General features: G+C 45.8%; 1 protein-coding gene across 3 annotated transcripts in view; it reads right to left on the bottom strand.

The window, feature by feature from the left end:
• Positions 1-1,171: 1,171 nt before the first annotated feature.
• Positions 1,172-25,165, bottom strand: part of ALPK3 (alpha kinase 3) — a 47,545-nt gene continuing 23,551 nt past the window's right edge. For all 3 annotated transcript variants that reach the window (XM_072950826.1, XM_072950827.1, XM_072950828.1), the window contains 9 exons: positions 15,351-17,481; positions 14,523-14,670; positions 13,996-14,123; positions 13,801-13,836; positions 11,456-11,736; positions 10,790-10,878; positions 9,748-9,971; positions 7,249-7,297; positions 1,172-6,645 (listed from right to left, as the gene is read on the bottom strand). In XM_072950826.1, coding sequence (XP_072806927.1) covers positions 6,300-6,645; positions 7,249-7,297; positions 9,748-9,971; positions 10,790-10,878; positions 11,456-11,736; positions 13,801-13,836; positions 13,996-14,123; positions 14,523-14,670; positions 15,351-17,481 — 3,432 coding nt within the window. In that variant the 3' untranslated portion in view covers positions 1,172-6,299. The remainder of the gene's footprint in view (positions 6,646-7,248; positions 7,298-9,747; positions 9,972-10,789; positions 10,879-11,455; positions 11,737-13,800; positions 13,837-13,995; positions 14,124-14,522; positions 14,671-15,350; positions 17,482-25,165) is intronic.

Here is a 25,165-nt window from a genome sequence, read left to right as displayed (position 1 = left end):
CAAGTTCACATGACCAGTAGAGCTGGATTTGAACTGAGGTTTGTCTGACTTTTCCTAAGCTCACCAAACAACTATCTGATAATTTGGCTTCTCTTGAAGTTTTCCTTTCAGAAGAAGGGAGTAATTCACTTGTCAGGTAAAGACAAGTGTCCAGTCTTCTGGATGGTTACATTTCTCATAAAAAGTTGGCAAGATGCATTTTTAGTGTGCAAATTCCATTTCTTTGTATGTTTAATGAATGAGACAGCCTCCCTGAGTGTGAGCAGCTCAGGGGTACTGACAGCATCAAGTTACAAATTTGAGACCCGGACCCTGCCCCACACAACACTGTGGATCTGCCAGTAACTGGCGTCTATGCTCAACGTAACCCAGGGGATGAGAGGGAGAATCAGATTAGGAAACAGAAGAGTTACTCCCAGAAGAAATTCTATTAGCTAGCTAGTAGACATTGCCAAAAAATATAGGGGAAATTTATGGAAACTTTTTAAGGCTGTTTGACCAAGATAGAAGAACATAATTTTGATTCAAATTTTGTTTATTGATATGTTCACTCACCAGAGATTCTATAGAAGCTCAAACAGCCAGTTAATAGTTCTTACCATTTGGGCATGGGGTGGTGGGGTGGGGAGGTCAACAGTACAAATCTGGATCAAATGTTGACTGATGCTAAATTATAACAAAAGACCAAAAATCCAATAAAGGCAGGAACTCACAGATCTCAGGAGACGAGAACGCTTTATTGGGTCCCTGGCATGCATCCAGCCCATCTACCCTTTCACTGTCCTCTGCCAGGACCCAGAAGATGGTCTCACTCCTTGCCTTGAGAAGCTGGTGAGGCTCTGCTGGCTTTCCTCTCCAGGCCTGGAATGCAGGTTGGAAGAGCTGCTATGAAAATGAACTCTTTGATCTCAGCAGCAGAGAGAGATAGAAGGGACACAGTAGGAGGAGTCATCGTAATGGACATGGGCATAGAAACCAGACCCCTAGCTGTGGTCAGTCAGTCATTGGGCCCCAGGAATGAAAAGACCAGACAGTGCCTAAGGTATCACCTAGTTTTTTTTGCCATAACTAAAGACTTCCGGGTGGGCAAAGAGGTCTGTCTCAAGCTGCCAAGGTAGAGTCAAAATCTCCCACTTAATTTCCAGACCTTCAATGGAGAGGAAGTCAAGCATCTTTGAAGGAAAACTTTATTTTAACACTTAGAGGCATATTGTGAACCTTCCTTGCAGCCTTTCCCAAAGGGATCTGTGTTCACTTATCTGGGAACTACAGAAGGGAAGGGAAAATACTCAAACTTGAGGAGAGAGTTTCTGTAGGACACTGGCTCCAAGCTAAGTCCAATTTCTGGGGACAACAGAAAAGCCTGTGGTCTGCCAATCCATAGAGATGTTTAATAGACCAAATTCTGTGCCATAGTAGACCCAGTGGAATCTCAAAGTCAATCAGGGGTTAGAGTGTACAGTTGAAATGGATATATTTTGAAACAGGCATAACCCCCACAAAGGCTCTGATTAGTGGGGTAAGAGTGACTATTGTGGGGTAGACTAAGCACAAGCCATTAGAATCCCCCCCTACCAAGATGGTAAATTAAAAGTGATACTGTATTCATCAGGGAATTGTAGAAATTAGTGTTACTATCAGCTTTGAGAGTGAAGCCATAGTGATTCCTACCACAGTTCAGCTTGACCCATGCAAAACACCAGGATGTCTTTGGATTGTTGTAAACTTTAAAAAATGATGACTCCAATTGCAGGTGCTGTTCCAGAAATGGCCTTCTTGCTAAAGCAAATTCATCCAGCTCTCGGCATTTGATATGAACACTTTGATCTAGAAAATTCATTTTTTCCTTGATTTTGATGAACAGAGAACATCAGAAGCAATTCGTCTTCACTTGGCAGGGCAGTAGAACTCCATTGCTGTCCTGCTTAGAGATACATATTACCTTAGCTGTCCTGCTCCGTGCCACAACCTGGCTCACAGGGACCTTGCCCTCACCACTACAGTGTTCCATCACACTGATAGCATCATGCTGATAGGGCCTGGAGACCAGCCATTTCCCTAGATGCCTTGGTCAGATGTGAATGAGTCAGAGGTAGGAGAGAAGTCACGTGAAAATGCAAATGTCTGCTCCCTTGATAGAGTTTCTGGGAATCAAGGGGTCCTTTGAGGACAGAATTGTTCCTCCATTAATGTACACCAAATCCCTATGTTTGGAATCTGTTACCACTAAGGCCCAATTCCAGGCAAAAATGTCCCTTTGGGGCACGTTGATTCAACACATTTACTGACTGACCCAGAGGCTACCAGCTTTGGGCTGGGCCCTGAGCAAGTGAAGGCACTCCAGCAGGGAAAGCCTTTAGCACAAATGGTTTTGCCACCAGGCCATGTGACCTGGCAGATCCAGTAGTGCCTGAGGTTTTTCTCTGTGGCATTTTGGGAGCCACACAGAGCCTGTGGCAGAGCAGAGTGATGTATGGAGCTTGTGGCAAGACTTGATTGAAAAAATATGGCAGGGGAATCCAGGGTTTGGAACCAAGTGATACTCTGGCCAACAAGTAATTATTATCCTTTTGAGACATGCCCATGGCTTGCCACTGGGCTCTGGGGGAGCCTAACTGCTTGGCTACAGCATACCAGGTGGCCACGTTGGCCCTCATGAACAGGGGTTGTTGGATTCATCCAACCATAGTCAGATGTGACCAGAAGTACTCCATCTTTAGGTGGGTGCTGCAGGACAGAGCTCTGGAGGCACAGGCAAGCCGTGTGTGTAGGACACTCACTCACTGTCCCATGATGCCTCCTCCTGCCCTGCAGTTGAGCTGGCCTCAATCTACACCTATGCTATGGCTTTAACAGGCAGGAATTTGTCTTGATCATTATGAGCCCTTCTTCTGGATTTGGATTTGCTTTCCTTATCCATCCTGCCTCTCTTGCCATCAAAATCCATGGAATTATCAAATGCTGTAAACATCGTTGCGATATCCCCACATATTGCATTCAACCAAAGAACGCACTTTACACCAAAGTAAAGTAGATGCCTATTGCATTTGCTCATTTTGCCAAGATCCCCACAGTCTAGAAGCCTGTGGCGTTGGCCTGATAGTTTGGTGAAACGGTTTGTTGAAAACTCAGCTATGGCACCAGCTGAGAAACAATACCTTGCAAGGTTGAGTCAGGCCTGTGAGATGTAGCATAAGCTCTGAACTGGCAACCACTTCGTGGTGCTATTTCTCAAACAGGCTAGGAAAAAGGGTGGAGAGGGGCATGTTATCACTACATCTCAATGCTTTTCTCGTCCCTGAGGTTTAGGACCAGACTGGTGTAGAAGTTTTAGTCCCCAAGGAAACATGTCCTCAAAAATTCATAGTAATAATTCAAGTGAATTAGAAACCTAGGCACCTGGCCATTTCAGGTTGCTCATACCTCTGAGTGACACATAACAAGAGGTTATGGGAGTAGCTAGGATGATTAACCATATCAATCAAGGGAAAATATGATTGCTGCTACGTAAAAAGGGGCAGGGTACGGATGGGTGTGGGGGGTTCCTAAAGTGCTTCCTGGTACTGCCATGTCCAGTGGCTAATGCCTGACACACAAGCAGGACCATTAAGGAGATGGACTTGAGAACTGAAGATTTGGGTCAATCCAACAGGCAAAAAATCTCTAGTCATAAACACATTCATTCTCATGACCACTTATAGAAGTGGACTGTAGCCTTTACTCATACTTCCCTTCTTGCTGGGTTATATCATTTCCATGGGTTGCAGAATTTCAAAATGAGATTGTGATAAAAGAGGGAAGAGTATCATTAGTGACACTGGACTTTGGAGAATTGTAGCGCTGGTCATTACCCCTGGACTTAGTCACTGGATATGACCTTGAATGGCTTTTGGGTGTATGTGGGAGTCATAATACATCAGATGGGAAGAAGGGTTTATGTGTGTTAGGGTGTCGTCTGTGGTTGCCTACCAAGCCCTTTCTATCCTCCCAGTTTCCACCATTCTTCTGGTAAAAATCCCCGTGCTTTGGAAACTTCCTCTCTCCCCTCCACGATGCCCTGAGCTCCAGGACAGGAATTTGATTGTTGAGTGGAGGGAGACCCCCTGGCGCCAACAGAAGTGGCACCTGGGAGGCAAGCTCTGGTGCTCCTGCCTTTCTAAAAGCCAACTATTCAGCTATTCCTTTGGTTCTGTGAACTACTCCCAACACCCTTTCCATGAACCCTTTTCCCTTGCTTAAGTTGGTCCAAGTCCATTTCTGTTGCTCAAAACCCAAGAAACCTAATGGAAAGAATCTTTTTTGAGACCACCTCATACATCTTTGCCTCCCAACAGCAGTCAGCTCAGGGTCTGGCATAAAGTAAGTCTGCTCAGTATGTCTGCTGAATGAATGGATAAATGAATAAACAAATCAACAATATTCCAGCTTTCAGTTCACCAAGGCCATCTGGATACGCAGGCTGGGAGAGTTGAGGGCACACTGGGGCAAAAGGAAAAAGTGGGGAGAGTCACCTGAGCACAAGAGGAGGTAGAGAAGTCAGAAATGTCAAAATGGAGGCGGGTAGATATTAGGTAAGGAAAAGACTGGGTGGTGGGGTTGGGAATGAGAAACCTCTGCAGCTTGGGAAGCAGGAAACAGTCAGTGAGCAGCTGAGAGGCAGGCACTGGCCATCCCCTGGGCTGGTCTTGCTACAGTCGAGGCAGCCAGAGACGCTGGGCATTTCCCCAGAGCCCCAGCTCTGCTCTTCCTTCCTGGGTTCCTTCCTTTGCATTCTTCTTCCAAATGAAGGAGCAATCCCAAAGGTCTAGGTACCCTTGTGCTAAGGGGCACAAGCCATCATCCCAGTTGTACAAGAAGCACAGACCTTCTAGCTGTGGCCACAGAAGGCTGAGACTGAATGTCAATCCAGGAGCCAAATCATGGATTCATTTTTCCAGTGGGTCCAGGGAATACAGGACACCTTCAGAGAACCTGCCTGGGGAGAGGGGACCCTGACCCCATACACCTACAACCACACCAGATGAGGGCGAGCAGGATACAGGTTGCTGCGTTTATTGCATTCCAAGAGGAGCAGGCTAGCTCCAGACCTACCCTATCCTAGTTCTCAAAGAAGGGCTTTCAGGAAGGACCCAGGGTGATGGGCTGAGCACTGCAATTCCCTGGGAGCCTATATATGAGGCCCAGAACTGGAGCCCCAGGATCAAGAGCTAACAGTTGCAGGCAAGGGTCCTAATTCCCAGGCACAGAGACACCCCTCCATACCACACATGGATGGACTGCATTCTTCCTAGAACTCCCATGTGCACTCCCTCTGGAGATGAGTCCCAGCCCTCTATCCCTGGTCAAGACAGGATGGGACACAAGGTCCATCAAAGTCAATACCTTCCCTCTGGCCACAGTTGCTGATGCAACCTGTGTGCCAGCTCTCACCTACTGAGCAGAGGGCCTGGGAGAAGTAGGGGAGGAGTGTACTGGGGTGGGCTGAGAGGCCAGAGGATTTGCTCCTCATCTGGGTATGGTAGGTACAGAGCAGGGTCAGGCTAGGGAGTCCTTGGGCAGAGGGACAAGCAGAAGTCAGTGAAAGGCAGGCAACAGCCTATAACTGGGCTCAAATGGGGGACCATGTGCAAGGGAGCATGGGAAGCAGGTGAGTGAGTGCCTGAGTGATGGGGGAAGGAAGAGCATGAACACGCATCACCAAAGACCACTGCACAGGGATATGACAGGCTCTGGAAGGGCCCTGAGCCCTATCCAGGATCAAGGACAGGTTAGTTGCAGGATAAGCTGGGATGAATGAAGCAAAACGGCTGGAAGGAGAAGATACCCTGAGAGTCACCAGGCTAGACACAACAGAGGAAGTCTGGAGCCCTGAGAACAGGGAGAGGTCAGGGCCAAGTGAAAGGGAAAGGGTAAATGCTGTCCTGCATGCCTGCAGAATACATCATTCACAGCAGGGTCTGGGGCAAGGGGTTGGATGCAGAACTCATGCAGAGGACTCAGGGAGCCTCCAGCAGTGGCCAGTGTAAACTTCAAGGAGGGCCTAGGCCGCCAGGCACTTGGAGGTGGGGCCTGGGAGCCCTGGGGGATGATGGCACCAGGAGAGGCCACCAGGCTGTGCGCCTTGCACCAAGCTGTCTGATGAGGAGCTGATTGAGGAGAGGCTGCTCAGAGAGGCCCCTGATTGGTGCCTCCACAGTGCACCTTCTCCAGTTAGTTCCATATTGGGAAAGTCTCCATTGGTTTGAGCTGCTTCCTTGTTGGTCTGCTGCTGGGTGGAGGCCCCCAGCCTCCTGTGGGGGCTACCGCATGCCCTGGGCCTTAGAGCCACCCTCTTGGATGGGAGGCTGTCCCAGTAACTGGGTGGTGACTGCCTCTGAGGCCTGAGGGGTGGCCTTGGAGCTTGGGGCACTCTTCCGGGTGCCCTGGGGACTGGGGGGGCCTTTCTTCTGGGGCTGAGGACTCAGCTGGGGTCCCTTTCTTCCAGCAGATGGACTCTTGGAGCCTTTGGCCTTGGCTTGTGGGTGGGCAGCCTCAGGGCCCTTGAGGGGTTTTAGCCCCAGCATTTCACAGAAGGTGTTGCACTGGTGGGAGGAGGCAAACTGGTCCAGCAGGGCAGGGAAACAGCTCTCCTTGAGGCCTTGGTATCTGCAGCCAAACAGTAAGAGCTGAGTGGGAGCTCCACCCAGAGAGAGTCCTTGGGGGGCCGACTGTGGGATGGCCATGGCCAGGGTATCATGCCCAAGGTACATCTGACTGTACCTGGGGGTGCAGAGGAGTCCACTTGGTGCCACCTGAGGTGGCAGCATCCAAAACCTCAATTCTAAATTGAGGTCTCATTACACCCCACCCATGAAATTTATCATGTGGGACATTATTTGGCATAAGGATGCTATGCCTTATTAATATAAAGTAGAGCAGATTCCCGGTCACCACTCTACTCACAGGGCCCCTGCTCCTCTGCATCATGATGACCTTTCACAGTGAGAAGGAAGAGGAGCAGATACACTGAAAGCCCAGGACTGCATGGGGTCCTGCGTGTGGGTGTCAAGAGCTGCTGGTCCACACCTGGGGTCCAGGGCACAGCGGGTGGGGATCAGTGGGCCCTGCGACTTTACTACATGGCCACAGTGCAACTGGGACCATTTGGCCACAGGCCCAGCATCTCAGGGATGGAGAATCAGAAGAACTTTGAGCTTTTACGCCCTGAGTAGATTCTCAGAGGGCACTCTGTCCCCCAAAAGCACTCACCCTCGCAGTTTGGTAGCAATCTGCACATCAGTCATCTTCCAGTCAACCCCTGAAAAGAGAGAGAGTTGGGAATTGATGGCAGCCTGGGCCAGTTTTAGGGACCCCACGTGTCCAAGATGGGTATCGCTTTAGACGGGAACGTGCCAGATTTCAGGGCACATCTTCAGGTACCCTTTCACTGGGCGTCACCACTGGTCTGTCTCATGGGAAATGTGGGTATCTCTGTATTATTGGTAATAACAATATTCCCATTTTCACATGTGAGTAGATAGACTCAAAGTTAAGCAACTGGAGCAAAGTCACATTTATTTATTAATTTGATAATTGCTCACAGCGAAAAAAACGCAACAATGAATATATGTATGTTCATGTATAACTGAAAAATTGCACTCTACACTGGAAATTGACATAACATAGTAAAATGACTATACCTCAATTAAAAAATGTTAAAAAAAATTTAAAAAATGATTGAGCACTGACTGTGCAATGGCCGCTGTGAAACAAAGTTCAATTTTCTTACTCCTAGATCCAAAACACTTCCAGCTTTGCAATCCTGCCTTGACTGAATGAGAGTAGGTCACAAACTGGGCTGGCCTCTGACTTTGAGCTAAAACTTTCTCCTTCTTCTTAGATTAGCCCATCTGGGCAAAAAAGAGAAAGTGAAGGTACATCAGGGCTGGGCCAGCAGAAATGTAACACTGGGTAAGACTGGCTTCCACATACTCATAAAGGCAGCAAGTAAGCACTCCCAGAAGCCCAGACGGGCTCCCAGGTCAAGACAGCACTGGAAGAATAGAGCCAGGCAAATGGTGATGGAGGAAACGTTTCCCACCCCAGCCAGTCTTCCCCAGCATCTTAGCCTTCATGCATTAGGCCTGTGACTCTCTTTCCTCACTGGCACACTGTCCAGTTGTGTTCCTCCAGGGGCCTACCTCTCACTAACGGGGCTGAGTACCAGTGGATGATAGAGGGGCACAAATGTGGGCTTGAGAACAGGCAGACCTGGATTTACATTTCAGCTCTGTCATTATGGAGCTGTGTGTACTTGGCCGGTCCACTGACTATCTCTAATCCTCAACTGTAAGAGTGGGGATAATACTGCCCGTCTTGCAGGGGTATTGAAATGATCACAATATGTGTAGGACTCTACCTTAGTGTCTGAAACACAGTAGTTTTGCAAGAAACATGAATTTCTTTGTCATTTCTTTTTCAGCATTTATCACATCCCATTTTGCATTATAGTAATTCTGATCCCTTATATTTGCACAGAGTTTTGGTTTGCAGAAGGCTTTCACAAACACAGCCTCATTTAATCTTCATAACAAGTCTGAGAGATAGGCAGGGAAGATATTATTATTCCTACAGAGGAAAAGGAAATGGAAGTGCAGAGAGATTAAGTGACCTAACCTGTCTGAGCTAGTTTTCTTCTCTAAAATAGAGACCCAGCTAGAAAACAATGAGACCAAGACCTGAATTTTTTTGACTCCCAAAACTTTCTGCTATATTGTGTTACCATCTCATTTCAGAAACTGGTATACTTATCATAGCTTCTCGAGGACAACAGCTAGTCTTACTTCACCTTTTTATTTTCCCAATATTTAGTAATGTTGGATGGATAGATGGACGGAAGGAAGAAAGGAAAAAAGGAAGGAAAATTTTATGAGTTAACAAACAGTGAGTGATAATGGTTTAATGTGTTACTAGCTACCCTCTCCCTGCAATATATAGAGTTATATATCCAATATTCATTGTACAGTTTCACCCTAATGAAAAGCACATTTAAGCCAGTATCCTAGCTCTGGTCCTTAGTTTTCTCACTTATTTATATCAGGGACAAGACATAATAATGTGTGATAGTCCCAGCATTCTATTCCTCCCACTGCAGAGAGAATTTTATCTTTTCCTCTCCCCTGCCCAGTTCTGGGACTGGTCAAAGAAGGAAGGTGAATTCATGCTTGCTGGCCTTCCTTTGTTGGGGAGAATCTGAGTAATGGGAGAAATAGAAATACATAAAAAGAAGCAAGAGAGACTACATTTGTTTCCATAAAAGCTACCAAAGATGGAGTAGGGAGTGGGGAAGGAGGAGACAGTAAAGCTATGTGTGCGAAGATGGAAGAGAGAGTTTGGTGAGTATGAAGGGTAAGAAAGTTCAGAGCAGAGCTGTGGGGAGGAGGAGAAGGGAGAGTTTGAACAGATGGTTGTGATGATTGAATTAGATTCCATGTAATGTTCTTTGAAATAAATTCCTTTTTGATTGTAAGTGGAGCCTTGAGTGCACTCCTTCAAACACAACTGCAGTTAGACTGGGTTACATGAGGCCCTGGTCTGTAATAAGGTTGCATACAAAGTGGTTCCTGTCCAACCCACTTTACAAGGTTACTGTGAAAGCCGGAGAGAATACGTGCGGAAGTGTGTTGCAGACTAGCCAACGGGCACTGTGGCGCTGCCCCTCCGCGTGCTCCCCTACACATGTACGTGCACACCCTCACACCCTCGTACCTGCCAGATCTGTGACGAGGAAGCTGCCGTTTGTCCACAGATACAGCCAGTGCTGGAAGGTCTGACATTTCTGCACAGCCTCAGAGCTGCTAGGTGCTGCTGGAGCCGCAGCACAGCCCCATTCCCGGGAGCAGAAAGACTCCAGAGGCTTCCCCAGGTCCTCCTCCAGAGTAGCGTATGGGATATTGTTCGCAGGCCGGTAGATCAGATACAGTGGGATGATCCTAAACACAGTGTCACCCTGCAGTGAGCTGGAAGCGTGGCCCCAGAGAGCTCCTCCCTCCACCTCAACTCTATACTCTTGGATCCAACAGGAAGGCCCTTCCAAGAACGGAACTCTCAGCTCTGAGCCTGAAGGACAGCAAGGGAGGGGGCTTCTACCCTGAGTTCAGTAAAGAAAAGGGAGGTCACTGGCTTCAGAGCCCTGTCTGTTCTCTGAGGTCAGGGGCATTAGAACTACACCTTGCTATGGCCCCAGGAGGCCTCTGTGCTTGGGTGAGGGACTGAGGCCTGTATGTGCCAAACAGAAAGGAATAGATCTAGAGAAGATTGAGCAAGACTGTGCTCAATGTCAGCTAGACCCTAACACTCAAGAGTTGACCTTCAAGTCTCAAAATGGAAACAATTACCATTTATAGCTGACTCCTGCAAAAATCCACACTGACTCTGCCCACCTACCACATTAGAGTCCTGACCAGTTTGCCCAGAAGCTTTAGCCCACCCCATCACCTCCAGAGAGGCCCAGAACCTGCTGTGCCCAACCTCTGCAATCAGCAAAAACTGGGCAAGGGGATGGGGAATTAGGGTGAGTGAGAAGAGACTGAAGACCAGAGCAGAGGCTTTCCTAAAGTGGGCAGTGAATCCTGAGGTCTCTATTCCTAGACTTTGTGGAACCATCCAACTGAGCACGGGGTTAGCTGGGGGCCCGTTTGCACATGGCCATAAGTCAGGATGCCCTGGGGAGGCTGTAAAATCACAGCTCTTTACAGAAGCTGAAGTCAACAGGTCTGTGCACTGCATGCCCCCGTCACTGTGCACTTACTCAGGCACCTCCCCAAAGCCAGGCGCCGCCCGGGCTTCAGCTGCAAAGATTTTGCAGTACTCCCGACTCATGTTCTGGATCTTGCACCCCTGTGGATTAAAGAGAACCGACTCCGCTCAGCAAGGAAGCTGCCCTGTTCTCTATCATGCCTTGCTCTAAATGGGAGGGCCATCTGCTAGAGGCTTCAAGGAGGATTCCAGCCCTGGGAGAGGTGGGGTTCACTCCTTCCCTCCTCCCTATACTGCACCTCATTTTTCTCACTTGCAAAACAAGAGGATTTGGACTTGTTCTCAAAGTGGTTTCCAAAGTATATTTCCTGGAGCCCAAGTGAGAGGTGCTGTGCCCCAGGGGCCATGCTGTGGAAAGCAAGACACCCACCCCACTCACAGTCACTCGTCTTTTATCTCACATATAAGGCTTCTGTGCAAGACATATTTGAGGGCAGTGGGAAAGCTTTCTGCTGCAAAACTATAGTTTGAAAACTATGGCCCCAAAGGTGTAGCCTATGCTACATCTCAGGCTCTCCTCAAGGCCTATCCCAGGGGCCTCATAAAGCTGAGATTCAGATGGCTTCTGCCTCCATATTGGGCTTCTCAGTAGCACCCAGGCTGGGAAAGGAGATGGATAAGACAGTGGAAGGATGGGGCAGTGGGATGGACATAGTACCTGGATGGTGACGTCATAGTTTCTGCCGAGGAGAGAAGTCTCACTGCTGGGCCCAAACACGAGCAGGCTGGACACCTTGATGATGCACGTGCGGCCCGACTCGAAGATAGGTTCCAGCCCATAGATGACCTTGGCCTGGGAGGCCTTCCGAAGGCCATACCCATGTCCACCCTCTCTCAGCTCCTCACTCACCAGGCGCCCAAAGAGCTTGTCCCCCCAGCAGCCAGAGTCAGCCAGACCCTTAGCAAACACCATGGGGGTCATCTCAATCTCTTCTCCAACTGGAGGGAAACAGGAGAAATGTGGAAAACTAGAAGCTCCCACCAGACTGATGTGGGTACGCAGGGCAGGAAAAGGCTGAAACAGTCTCCCACTCAACTACTCTGGGACACTCAGTCTCTGTCCATTACTGCTCTTTGGGTGTGCACCCTCACTGGACTGTGAGCTCCTGAGGGCAGAAAGTGTATCTGATACAACCCCTGTCATTCAACACTGCTTGTGTGTGCCTATCACACAGTAAGTGCTCAGCCAGTGTCTGTGGAAGACAGGGGTTTTCTGACGAAGTAACAATCAATACAGAATATCAAAATTACTTTGTTTTTTAATCTGTTGTTTTGATCAAATGAATAAATGCCTCCTTCTCAACCAACATGTTTGACTGAAACAAAAAGTTTACATGATCAATCCAGTAGCAGTGAGCACTCCCAGTGCTCAAATTGTGATCACTAAATACCATTTTCCACTAAAAGGAACCAGAATTCCCTAAAGAGATGGTTGATTCCAGTTCTAGGGCAGGAAGTGTCTTGGATTGACCTGAAACATCTTGCTGGACCATAAAGCAAGAAAGCTACCAAAAATGATTGGAGGCTTATCAAAAGGACACAGGAGCCAACCTGAAGGGGCTTCCATTTGCCAAAATAAAAAAAAAAAGAGAGAGAGAGAGAGAGATAATTTTAACAACAACAACAAAACACTGCAATGTTTTGTTAAAAATTCATACTTTCATAATTGTAAGTAAAAAAAAACCCTTACCCTCACCTAAAAAAACCCTCATTGGTGACCTCTGGAAGATTCTAGGGCACCAACTCACTATTCTGAAAACTAGCAAGGAAGAAAAGAAAGTATTTATCCCTCATCTTCTGTTGGACCTATATATAATAAGGGTTACCAAATAACCATTTCTTTACTGAAAAACTTCAGCTAATGAATAAAGAAGTAATGACAGAATTAAAACACTCCATGTTGCAAACCTTAATGAAATACTGGATTTAGGTGATAATCAGTGACTGCTACAATCCCTAGATAAGGAGAGAGGTTGTATCAGGTACAATTTTTTTTAAATTTAAAAGGGATGGATCAGGCAGAAAACATCTGATCAATCTTAACATTACTAAAACAATCAGATACCATGTGCCTCCAGATAGGATGTAAAAGGAAATACACAGCACACCTGTGAAGTGTTCTTGCCCCCAAAATTTACACCTGAATCAGAGCAAGCCCCTCAAGCTAATTACCAATTTAGAGGAAGCACATTAATGAACATGTTAAATGGTGATAAAATCAACAAAACCCCAAATGTAAGAAAATCAAGTGCCTTCAACAAATAAATGGCAAGGAAGGAAAACAAATGAAGAAGGAGCAACATTTGATAGATTTAAGAGGTATGTCAGCCAAAAGCGATGAGTGGTTCCTAATTCAAATAAACCAACACTTATGAGATAGTTGGGGAAATCTGATGATAATAAAGTATTATTACTAAGTTTTTGAGGTGTGAGGCTATATTTGATATTGATTAAATTTGATTTGATAACTGAACAAATATTAGATAATTTCTCTAATATTTGAGCCTTTAAAATGCTTTGGGGCATATCACAATCACCAGGGAGTCTATGGAAAATGCAACTGTGTTAGGTCTTTCTCCAGAGATTGTGATTACGAATATCTGCAGTAGGGCTCAAGATACTGCATTTTTAGCAGCCTCCCTATGTGAATTGAATGCAAGAGTCCACAGGCCACTGTGAGGAACTCCAGGAAGGGAGCTGGTAGGTCAGGAAGCACCCAGTGGCCAGTCCTGCCCTTGACCAAGGGCTCTGACATGGGCAAAGGGCACAGCTGAATTAGCTCCTGTGGGATGGCCCCTTAGCCACTTCTTCCCCACAGTCTTCTGAAACAGCAGTCTTCCTCCTTCCTCCTCCATAAGTCATATCTTAACTAGGGGCAAATGTAGCTGTATGTGGAGACAAACATGCCATTTGGAACAGATTCCCAGTCTTTAGAGAACTCCCTGCAGACAGCAGGGGTAGAGACAAAAGCCCACCCATTCTTCCCCATGAGGGGCACCATACCTTGACCTTCTTCTCTGGAGATGAATCCTGACAGCACTATGGAGAGAAAAAGAAGAGAAAGCAACTGCCCTCAGGCTGGTCTGCCCAGAGAGAGCTCCATCGCAGCAAAGGTGACTGTTTCCACCCTCCACTCAGCAGCCAGGCTGGGCAGAGCCCTGGGGGAGGGGGGAGGAGGGCGTGGGGGGTCACACTCACCCTCGGGGCTGAGGCAGAAGTCAGTGGAGGCCGAGCCATGCTCATTGTGGATGGTGCATCGATACACGCCACAGTCTACGGGGGACGCCTGCACGATGGCCAAGGCCGCTGGCCCCTCATCCCCTGCACTGCAGATTGGAGACCCTTCCCGTGAGAACACCAGGGCATAGCCCAGGACCAGACTGTGGTCCTGAGGCTCTGCAGGCCCCGCTCTCAGAGGCTGCTGTGAACCCCGGCTCTGAGAGCTCTGGGCAGGTGGCGTGAGGTAGTGGGGTCAAGAGCTGATCACGGTCAGGTTTGCAATCCTGACACTCACCTGCTGTGTGACTTTGGGCAAGTGACTCACTACCTCTGAGTCTCAGTTTTCTCCTCTCTACCATGGGAATATCAGAATCTCCTTCAGGGGGTTATTGTGAGGGAGAAATGAGGTGACACATCCAAAGGGTTAGGACAATGCCCCCAGTATTCTTATTACGGTAATTAATTAGGGAGCCAGGTCAGGTGGAGGTGGTATCTAGATGGCTTACCTCCTGCTCACCTCGCCCACTGGGCGCTGATCCTTGGCCCAGGTCAAGACTGAGTCACTAAGAATGTTGAAAAACTGGCACCAGAGCTTCAGGCTGCCCGAGGTATCAGGAAACTGCTCTACCCGAATCTTCCGGATCACCTGTGGGGCTGGGAGCAGGACAGTTAAGAGGGACAAGCTACTTTCCCTCCATCTCATGCCCTCTCTGCTCCTACCCTGCTTCCCTGTGTGTCCTTGGTGGCACAGGCAGAGAGAAAATAGGATTCAAGTCTCCACACAAGCCCATTACTTCACAGCCCTGCCTGTATCTCTGAGGCTTTTGCCCTGACTTCAAAACACACATCTTATCTAGAAAGAACCCACTACTGTACCCCGACTCCAGGCCAGGGAGAACCTCACAGCTGAGGACACAGACAGCAGTCAAGAGAGGAACTTCAATTTGCAGTCTAGGCTCCTGACTCTAGGAAGCTGCACTTGAATACTGTCTGTACCGCTCTGTACTGGGACAAGTCTGCAGAGAGGGGACTACAGTGGTGGTGATGATGACAGAGACAGAATGCTATGGAAGCCAGGCCCTGTGCTAAATACTTAATTTATTCTCTCCCATTTAACCCTCACAATGTTACCAAGTTGGTACCGTTACCAGCTCAAGAGGCAGAGCCAGGACAAGAACTGGGCCTTTCTGATTCCAAAGCCTGTGGGATTATTACACAAGGATACCTTCATGAAGAAACACTGTAAACCCCTAGCGGGCACGTGTCACCCCAGCAGTGTCCTCTTCTGGGCAGCCCACTTCCATGAAGCGGTACCCGTCCCTTCCGCTGCTCACCTTTCAGCAGGTCTTTGGCTTTCCTCGGCTTGGCCAGAGTATCTTGCTTGCCTTCATCCTGGGCCAGCTCTGCATCTGGACTGCTGGCCTTGTTGGGGCTGGAGCTTAGGTCTCCTGCTGCTGGGTCCTCCTCTGCCCGCGGCACCTCCAGCATGCCTGCCTTTCTGCCCTGAGTAGGGGAGCGTTTCTCCCGCCCTGGAGTCCCTGGGGACCCAGGTGCAAGGCCCTTCCTGTGCCCCCGGGGGGAAACCGAGGGGCTTTCCCTTTCTTCAGGCTTAGTTGCCTCCCCTTCTCCTGCTGCTCTGACCTTAGGGAGGAATCTCTTCCTCCGGGCCCCCAAAGCCAGTTCCTCAGGTGTAGCTGCAGGGAGACCTGTCAGAGCTTCCCCTGGGGCCTCCTTCTCTTGGAAGGCCTCCTGGGCTCTGCTCTCTGCTGACAGCACTCCCTGCCCAGGGGCTGCCTGCCCACCCACCTCCCTCAGCGGCCCACCCATGCTACTCTCCTGGGAGGTCCCCAGGAGGCCAGGCCTCTCAAGGGAAACCTCTCCCTCACCCTCACTGGATCCTTCTGAGGCCAGCCCAGGCCCTTCCTCTTCACCTACCACAATGGCAGGGACGGAGAGGGGGCTGGGGCCAGGGCGTCGGGCAGCAGCCAGGGCCTGACGGCCGGCCTGCACCTCGCGGTCCAGGAGGCCGGTGAGGCGGCGGGAGGTACAGGGGCTCAGGAGCAGGGTCTGCGCACTCTGCACCAGATGGTTGTTCTCCACACGCTCCAGGATGCGCCTCGATGTCCGTGGACTCAGACCGGCCACTTCCACAGTAGGGATCAGTGTAGGCGAGGGCACCAGACCCCCAATGGCAGCTTCCCCCTGGGACTCTGTGCCCCCTCCACTCATCTCTGAGCTGGATAGCTTTAGCAGCAGGAGCAAGTAGTTCTTCAGGGAATCTATGAGGCCAGGGTCACAGGTCCGGGGACCTGAAGTCCTCCCTTCCACATCTGGCACCTTGGCACAGGCCCCCTCAGTGTTTGCTGCCATGGTTTCTGGTGGGTGACTCTGGGTGGGGGTCCCTGGCCCCAGGTGCAGTCCAGGGGCAGAACTCGGCAAGGCCTGGTTCCCTGAGGGCAGGAAGGCAGTTGCACTCACTTGGGGAGAAGTTGGGGTGCCAGGCAGCCCCTGCTGTGAATGATCAGTCAAGCTAGTCCCAGGAACGGAGGGTGGAGGGGGCACCTGCGGGCTCAGGCCAGCTGGAGGACAGCCACCCCAGTCCACAGACAGCACTTCTTCCCGTTGCTCCTCCTTGGGGCCCTGGAACAGGTCCTTTTCTGGCTTGTCCTTCTCTTGACCTGACCACTTCGGCCCTCCACATCTCTCTTCTCCCATCTGCTCCAAACTACCCTCAGGAGGCAGCTGTGCCCGGAGTGGGAGGCCCCCTGCCAGGGGACCCAGCACAGCTTTCTCATGGTTCCCCGGGGCTGTTCTTGCTGCCTTGTCAGATCTGAGCAGAAAACCAGGTTTGTCTGGGACAGAGAATTCTTCTGGGGTCTGTTCAAAACATTCAGTAGTCTGAGGAGACCCAGGATCCTCTGAAGGTGGGTGTTCCAGGGCTCTGGACCGCGGGCTGAGATTGGTCAACGATTCCTTCTCTGACTGACCTTTCACGGCTGTGGGAGTGCTCCCCGCTGACTGTGTCCTCTTGTCTTCCTGCACTCGTCTGTCTTCCTGCATCATCTCATCTGCCTGTGTCTTCCTGTCTGCCTGTGTCCTCTCATCTGTCTGTGTCCCCACCCTTTCTTGTGCCACCACATCCTTCTGGGAATTCCTGTCTGACTCTGACCTCTCACTTTCTTGGGTCACAACGTCCACCTGCATCTTCCTATCTGCCTGTGTCCTCTGGGTTGTTTGTGTTCTGTCTCCCTGTGTCCTCCCATGCACCTGCATCTTCCTATCCACCTCTGTAATCTTCTTGCCTCCAGTTTTCTGATCAGCAGATGTTCTCCTATCCTCCTGGGATTCTGTGTCCATGGGCTCAATGATGCCCTGACTTCTGGAGGTGCTGCACCCAGCAGGGACTGTATCAGAGCTGTTGCTGGATGATATGGCAGGAGCCATGGTTGCCTGGGACTCCTGGACCTGAAAACATATGGACAAAAGCAAAAACTTAACTATATGTGCCTTAGGATCTCCTTCCAATCCAGCATCCCAGCCCCCTCTGACCTCATCCAGAACTGCCATGACCAGAATCCTGCTACGTGGTTTCTCAGGCCTGCTAGGGGTAACAAAATCCCAAGCCCACCCACCCCAATCCCTGATCCCAGGATCTAGACCAGGGAATATCCAAAATCCAGATCTAGCTCTGCCCCTTCCCACCTCTACCTCAAGGAATCCTGCCTTGCCTGAAAGACCTGCTCCAGTTCTATCCCACCCCTCACCCCTGCCACTTGGAGGACAGTGTCTCTCCCTAAGGCTTCTGAGTATCAATCTGTCCCCTTCTTGTGGCACTAATTGCCCTGCACAGAATTACGGGTGAAGTGGGAGAATGCCAAAGGGTCTCCTTGACAGCATCAGTGACAGCATCCACCATTCACATTGAGTGAATGGTAATTACACAATGCCATTCAAACTGAGAGGGTTAAAGGAATTATGAATGACACCTATGCCAGGACATCAATGAAACATTGTAACATTACCCCTCTGAACACCCACTATTTGCAAAATACTATGTTAGGCCTCTATTTATTTTATATATAAACCTCACTTACTCCTCACAACAATATGAGAATTATCTCTATTTTAGAGATGAGAACACCAGTGGTCAAAGAAGGAATGTTATTTGCCCATTATCAGATGATAAGGTGGTAGAGTTTAGCTTAGAAGCCAGGTGTGTCTAGCTTCAAATCCCATGTCCTTTGCTGTTATACTATAACATCATGCATTTAAATATAATTAAAGGACTTCCTGTCTAAACATACTGGCATAAAACAGTAATTTGCCTCTTTTCCTCTTGGATATAATCAAAACCAACAAATAAACAAGAAAAAACAGAGCAAATTCCATTGTTAGTGAACCTGGAGGCAAATAAAACCCACAGTCTCCAGGGGAAAAAAAAATGGGTAAGAGCTGCCAAAAGCAGACAGATGAAACTCTGGGAGATTGCAAGAGCTGTAGGATCATGGAGCACTGGGTGGAAGTCAAACAGAAGACACATAAGAGAGGTGTCCAATGGAGTCAGGGGAAGAAAAGCAGAACAGCCTGCCAGAAACAGATCTCAAAAAACAGCAAAAATACACTCCTGAAGAAACTTCCTGAAAATTGTTAAGAAAATTGTTTTTATACATACAGGACTTAAGGAATGTTATTCCTGTGGCCCTGGAGGGAAAAACTACTGGAGAATAAACTTGGGTCAACCAAAAGATGGTCAGGGAAATCAAGGCAAAAGAACTGATGGTAAGCATTAAATACTTAACCATAGAACCAAGACTAAAATCAAAAAAGTTTAGAGTGGTAGATCAGAACGTCAGTGTTTATGCCCTGACAATGCAGAAATGATATAAGTAGCACAGAATGGGAAGGGGAGGGAGGTGACAAGTGGAGTTAAGTGCCTAGATTGTATCACTTATACAAGCCTGCAATCAAAGGATGACTCAAAGCTAAAAACCCAGGTAACAGAAAGACAGGATATTTAACTATACAGACAGTCCCTTAGAAATAAAACTTTGGGCTAATAGGAGATAGAAAATGAAAGGGAAAAAAGGTAGGGAGGTGGTGGAAACACTTTAACATTGCTCATCATAAAAAATTAAAAGACATTGACACAACACATAAAATAACTGATATTTTATAAAATTTAAATTATAAATTACTACACACAAATATTTCTAAGTATAAGAAGAACCACACACAAAACCAAAGTAAACAGATCATATAATGAAAGACTAATATACAATTAAATTATATTTAAATTAAGTATAGAATTTAAAGTTATTTTACTGAATATGGAATTTTGAATGAATGGTACAAATATAAGAAAAATAGAAGAGCTTGGTGAATATCAGGAGCCATCAAATGTAAGTCTGACTGACTGAAGTATGTTAAAAAAACGCTCCTCCAACTTCTCTGACAGCCAGTAAGATATGAACAGACAAAAATGCCTTGGAGCCAGTAAACAGCACTTAGTAATATAATAGCACCTTCTGTTAACTTCTCATATTCTAGGATTAGGAAATATTAATATGGACGTGAAAGCTATAAATTTACAAAGAAAATGCTGACTTTGCTCACAAGACTCATGTGAACAGAACTTTTGATAAAAGCTATCTTCATTCCCCCTCACCCCAAGACAAAGCAGTCCCTGAATCCTACTGAATCTACTTCTTCAGAATCTCAATATCCATTCCCTTCTCTCTGTCTCCACTGCCAACAGCCTAATCTAAGCTGCCGACAATTCTGTCTTGCTTGGACTACAGTAAAGCCTCCTAATTGGTATCCATGACTCTCATCTTGCCTCTACGAAAACTGTATCCTCACTGCCGCTCAAGTGATCTTTCCAAAATATAAATCTGATTGTGACACTCCCCTGCTTAAAAGCCTTTCAGTGGCTTATCATCACTTACAAGATAAAGCCTAAAAGCCCCAGCCTAAAAGAGCAAAAAATTTAAGAACACTCTCTGCTGGCCAGGGTATGGGGAAACAGACATCTGCAAAGCCTCTATGGACAGGAATTTGGCATTATCTAGTAAAATTAAAAATGCTTACACTCTTTGACCCAACAATTCCATTCCTAGGAATTTATCCTATAGATGTGTTTTCATGTACAAGGATATATATAAAAGGATATTCACTGCAGCATAGTTTATAATAGGAAAAGACTAGAAATTATCTGAACTATATCAATATAAGACTGATCCAGTGAATTACGGTATATCCACATCCCAAATAAAGTAAATATCCAAATAAAAAATTAAGGTACAGGATAGAAAGTATCATATGCCACCTCTGTGTGGAAAATACAGACACACACACATAATTGTAAATGCACAGAAAATAGCTCTGGAAGAATCCTCAAGACACCAGTTACAGCAACTGAATTTAGGAAGAGGAATGGGGTGGTGGTTGTAGAGAAAGAGGGAAAATTTTAATATTCTGTAAATGTTTTTCATACTTTTTGAATTTTATAGCATGTGCCTATGACACATATTCAACAAAATTAAATGAAGAATGAAAATAAATAAGTAAATAGACCCTTGTGTGATCAGTGAGGCCCGTCCTTCAGCAAGGGTCTCAGGTCTGTCTCTCCAGGTTTATCTCCTGGGTCCCTCCATCCAACAACACTAACTTACCATACTGACTACTGCGCTATTTTGTAACCAGTTTGTTTTTTTCTCTGCTGGACGTTCTCAGCCTTCTCATCAATCACCTGGAGGACTCCTCTTTCCTAAGGCTTCACTCAAGTTTCTTCTCTTCTTTGAAGACTTCTGAATTCCCTCCTCCACTTCCCAAAATGTAAGTGGCTTCCTATCCTAGGTACTCATGACAAATGTACCTAATTCCATCATTATACCCTCATTCTGTGTGGCAGTTGTTTCATGCATGTGTCACCTGCTAACCTGTGAACTCTTCCCCTCCCAGAAGGGCCCAGCACAGGCTCAGGGTTAGACTTGGTATATAGTGGTGAATGATTGGTTGAATACTTTCTGAACACTTCTACAAAGGCTGATCCCTCTAAACACTATTGGGTGTGTGTCTGCATCTGGAACTATGTAAAGAGATAAGGAGAAATGTCACGTATTTCTTAAAAATAAAAATTGTGTGAGCTGGGGTGAACCTCCTGGTTCTCTGCGAGATTTTTTCATTACGAAGAACATTGTTAGGTTCTGAGGCACATAGGAGGTTCACAGGAATAAACCACTTAATGACAAATACTATGGCTTGTAACCCTCTAAGAGGGCATGGCCCTGGAGTGCTGGTTTAGGGGGGCAGGAGACAAAACCAGGGGCTTAATAGGGATGAAGCCGGGCAGTGTCAAGACCTGGAATTTACTTCCAGGGCTCAAACTGAGGCTTTGTCATCTTTAAATGTGTGGTATAATTTCCCGGTGAAACCATCTGGCCCTAAAGATTTTAGGGGGAAGATTTTAAAAGACAAATTCAATTTCTTTAACAGTTATAGGCTTATTCAAATTATCTTCTTTAATTTTTGCAAGAGTTTTAGAAGTTTGTGTTTTTTAAAGAATTGTTTTATTTAATCTAAGTTGTTGAACTTGAGTGTGTTGTTTTTTTTTCTTCATAGTAGTCTTCTATTATTCTATTAATGTTTGCAGGGTCTCTAGTGATATTCCCTTTCATTCATTTTTTAAAAAAAAACTTTGAGATGTAATTGACAAATAAAATAGTATGCACTTAAAGTGTACAACTTGATGTTTTGGTATATACTGTGAAATGATCACAATCAAGCTCCTCTTTCATTCTGAGTACAAGTAATTTCTGTCTTCTTTCTTTTCTTTTTCTTTTTCTTTTTTTTTTTGAGTCTTGCTAGAGGTTTATCAATATTATTGATCTTTTCAAATAACAAGATTTTGGCTTAGTTTATTTTTTTCCTAGTTTTTCTGTTTTCAATTTCATTGTTTTCTGCTCTTTTCTTTATTGTTTCCTTCCTTCTGCTTGCTTTGGGTTTATTTTGTTCTTCTTTTTCTATTTTCTCAATATGAGAGTTTAGATTATTGATTTGAGATCTTTCTTCTTTTTTAATATTTAATGCTATAAATTTCCCTTAAGACACTGATTTGGCAGCATCCAAAATTTTAATGTATTATAGTTTCACTTCCTATTTTACTTCTTTTTTAACCTCCATTGTTTCTGATGAGAAACCTGCAGTCATTTGAGTTGTATCCCTATAAATAGTGCATTGTTTTTTCTCTATTTGCAAGATTTTGTTGTTATTGTTGTCTTTAGTTCTTAGCAATTTGACTATAATGTTTCTTGGCATGGAATTCCATGGCTGTTTCCTATCTGCTGAACTTCTTGATCTGTAAGTTTGTGTCTTTTGCCAAATTTGGGAAGTTTTCAGACATTATTTCTTTACATATTTTTTTCTGTACCACATTCCCTCTCTCCTCTTCTTCTGGGTATCCAGTGACATGAATGTTAGACATTTTTATATTCCACCACAGATTCCCTGAGGTTCTGATCATTTCTCTTTCTATTATTCAAATTGAATACTTCTGATTATTAAAATTAAAAGTCAAGTGCATTGACTTTCCTCTGTCGTCTTCATTCTGCATCTTGCCAACCAGCAAATCTTCTTATTTCAATTATTGTATTCTTCAGTTCTAAAATTAACACTTGATCCTTTATATCTTGTATTTCTTTGCCAAGACTTTATCTTTCCATTTATTTCCAGAGTGTTCACCCTTACTTTTTGTCACTTTTTTGTAGTAGCTGCTTTAAAGTCAGATAATTCCAACATCTCTGCCATCTTGACATTAACTGCCTTTTCACATGCAAGTTGAAATTTTCCTGATTTTCTCATATGCTAAGTAATACTTACTATATCCTGGACATTCTGAATATTATGAGATCTGTTCTCCTGTATAAATCCTATGAAGAGTATTAATATTTTTGACTTAGCAATCTACCTGGTTGTGTTCAGTCTGCAAGTTCTGTTCAACCTTCTGAGTTTGTAGTTTCAATGTCAGTTCCATTTTCAAAATCTTTGCAGTGCTATCAGATCTGTCCTATATGTGTGCCACCCGGTGGCCAGTCTGGGACTTGAATGATGGTCTCAGTTCTTTTCTCAAAGTTCTTAATACGATGTTCAGAACCAGATCCACACACAGCTTGGGAATAAGCCCAGGAATTTATAAACAGCTTATCAAGTCACTTTCGTAAACTTCTTCCTCCCCATGATCTACCCTTTACTTTCTGGGTCCCTAGGATTCACTTTTCCAGTCAGTCCTCTGGCCAGATGGATGGGGCTTCATTTACCCCTCTGTCACATACTTTCACACATGAGCTGGTGTCTTGGGCCACAGAAGAATACCCAGGAGAGAGAAAAAGCAACAGGATTGATCCCAGCTCCTCTGAAGGGGGTGGGGGCGGATTCTCCTCTGTCAAAGTTTTAGATCTCCGTGGCTTCTGCTACCACTACTGTCACTAACAGGAGACCGCTTTCCTATCTCTCAAGCCTGATCTAAAGGACTTCTCCTAGAGCTCTCTCTGTTCATACTAATGCCTCCCCTTATGAAGGCAGATCACCTAACCCTCCCTCCCTGAACACCTCCTGCATTAACTTTCACCACAGCCTCTTTGCACTTATGATTTGGTGTTAAGTCTAATACCCTTGATTCATTGGGTAATTCCTTAAGGCAAAGATCATCTCTCTCTTCAAGCCCTCCCCCTCAACAGCTGCCAGAAAACACTTATATTCATGTATTTCCGGAAAATCAAAGAGCCCTAATTATAAGAGGGATGTTCCCACATCTTGAGATGATCATCCTCAGGACTTAAAGGATTTCTCAAGAAGAGACATTCTGAGGGCTTATGGCATTCAGCCGTGCTCTCTCATGCCTATACTGTCCGCTAGGAGTATCTGAGCAGATGGGGTGTTCCACCACATCCCCAAGCCCCTGCACCTCATGTCCAGAGATCTGAACCAGTCTCAGAGAAGATCTCAAAGTAGGGTACAAAAAGCAAGCTTTGAGGGCATTGAAGGCCAGTTCCCATTCCCAAGTGCCTTTAGGCAAGTCTGCTTCTGCCCAGGGAAAGTGCTCCCTGAATAGCATGGCTGGGCTCAAGGAGAGGGTCTCTGGGCATTCTTCACAACCCAAGAGGCCTCAGTTTTATCATCTGCTCCTCATTTATAACCAAAATGGAAGCCTAACTTGAGCTGCCAGAGATAACCCTTATTTCCAGGAAAGGAAATCAGGACAGAGTAGGGCAGCAGCAGTATTATATCCCAGACACAGAGACCCTTAAAATATCTAATGCTAACAAGATATATGCTGGACCCATATGAAGAAAATAACAGAACTTAAAAAGAAATAAGAAAGAAGGCCTGAATAATGGAAGTAAAGAAAGAAAGAAAGCTAATGTTAAGATAATGATTTTTCCAAATTAATTCTTCTATTTAATGCAATCTCAAAGTACCAACAGTATAGAGACAGAAAGCTGATTAGTGGTTGCCTGGGTCTGGGGTTGGAACAAGAATTAACTGCATAAAGGAACAAGGATATTTTTAAGGTGATGGAAATGTTTTAAAACCGGATTGTGATGATGGCTGCACAACTCTGAGTTGTATATATTGAATTGGACACTTTAAACAGGCGAATGTTATTGGTATATAAATTATACCTCAATAAAGCTGTTTAAAAATATATATCTAGCAAATTCTACTAAAAGACAATTCAAAATTCAAATCTGACTAGTCTTCCATGAAAGGATTTAATAGGCTTTTGATCTTATTAAAAATAATTCATCACTTTTTTTTAAATGTGGTTTTTAAAAATGGTGAATATAAAGATACAGGGTAAAAATCAATGGTACTTGGGAGTTTGGAAAAATTCAAACAATGATTCTGAACAAGAGGCATAAATAAGAGAGATTAGCTCAAAAAATGTTTAAAAGAAGTATAAGAGGGTTGCTCTGCCAGAAATTAAAGCTACAATAAAAATGAGATCATTCTGTTATAAAGGTCAATAAACAGATTAATAAATTATGATACATTTATATATGGGAACAAAAAGTCTTTAGTGGATATAAAAATTAGTATATAAAGAAAGAATCACAAACTAATAGGAAAAGGTTGACTATTCCACAAAGAT

This window comes from Vicugna pacos, chromosome 27, assembly GCF_048564905.1.
Source record: "Vicugna pacos chromosome 27, VicPac4, whole genome shotgun sequence".
Lineage (NCBI taxonomy): Eukaryota > Metazoa > Chordata > Mammalia > Artiodactyla > Camelidae > Vicugna > Vicugna pacos.
Note: the sequence above shows the minus strand (reverse complement) of the source record. Positions and strands in the feature narration are given on the sequence as shown.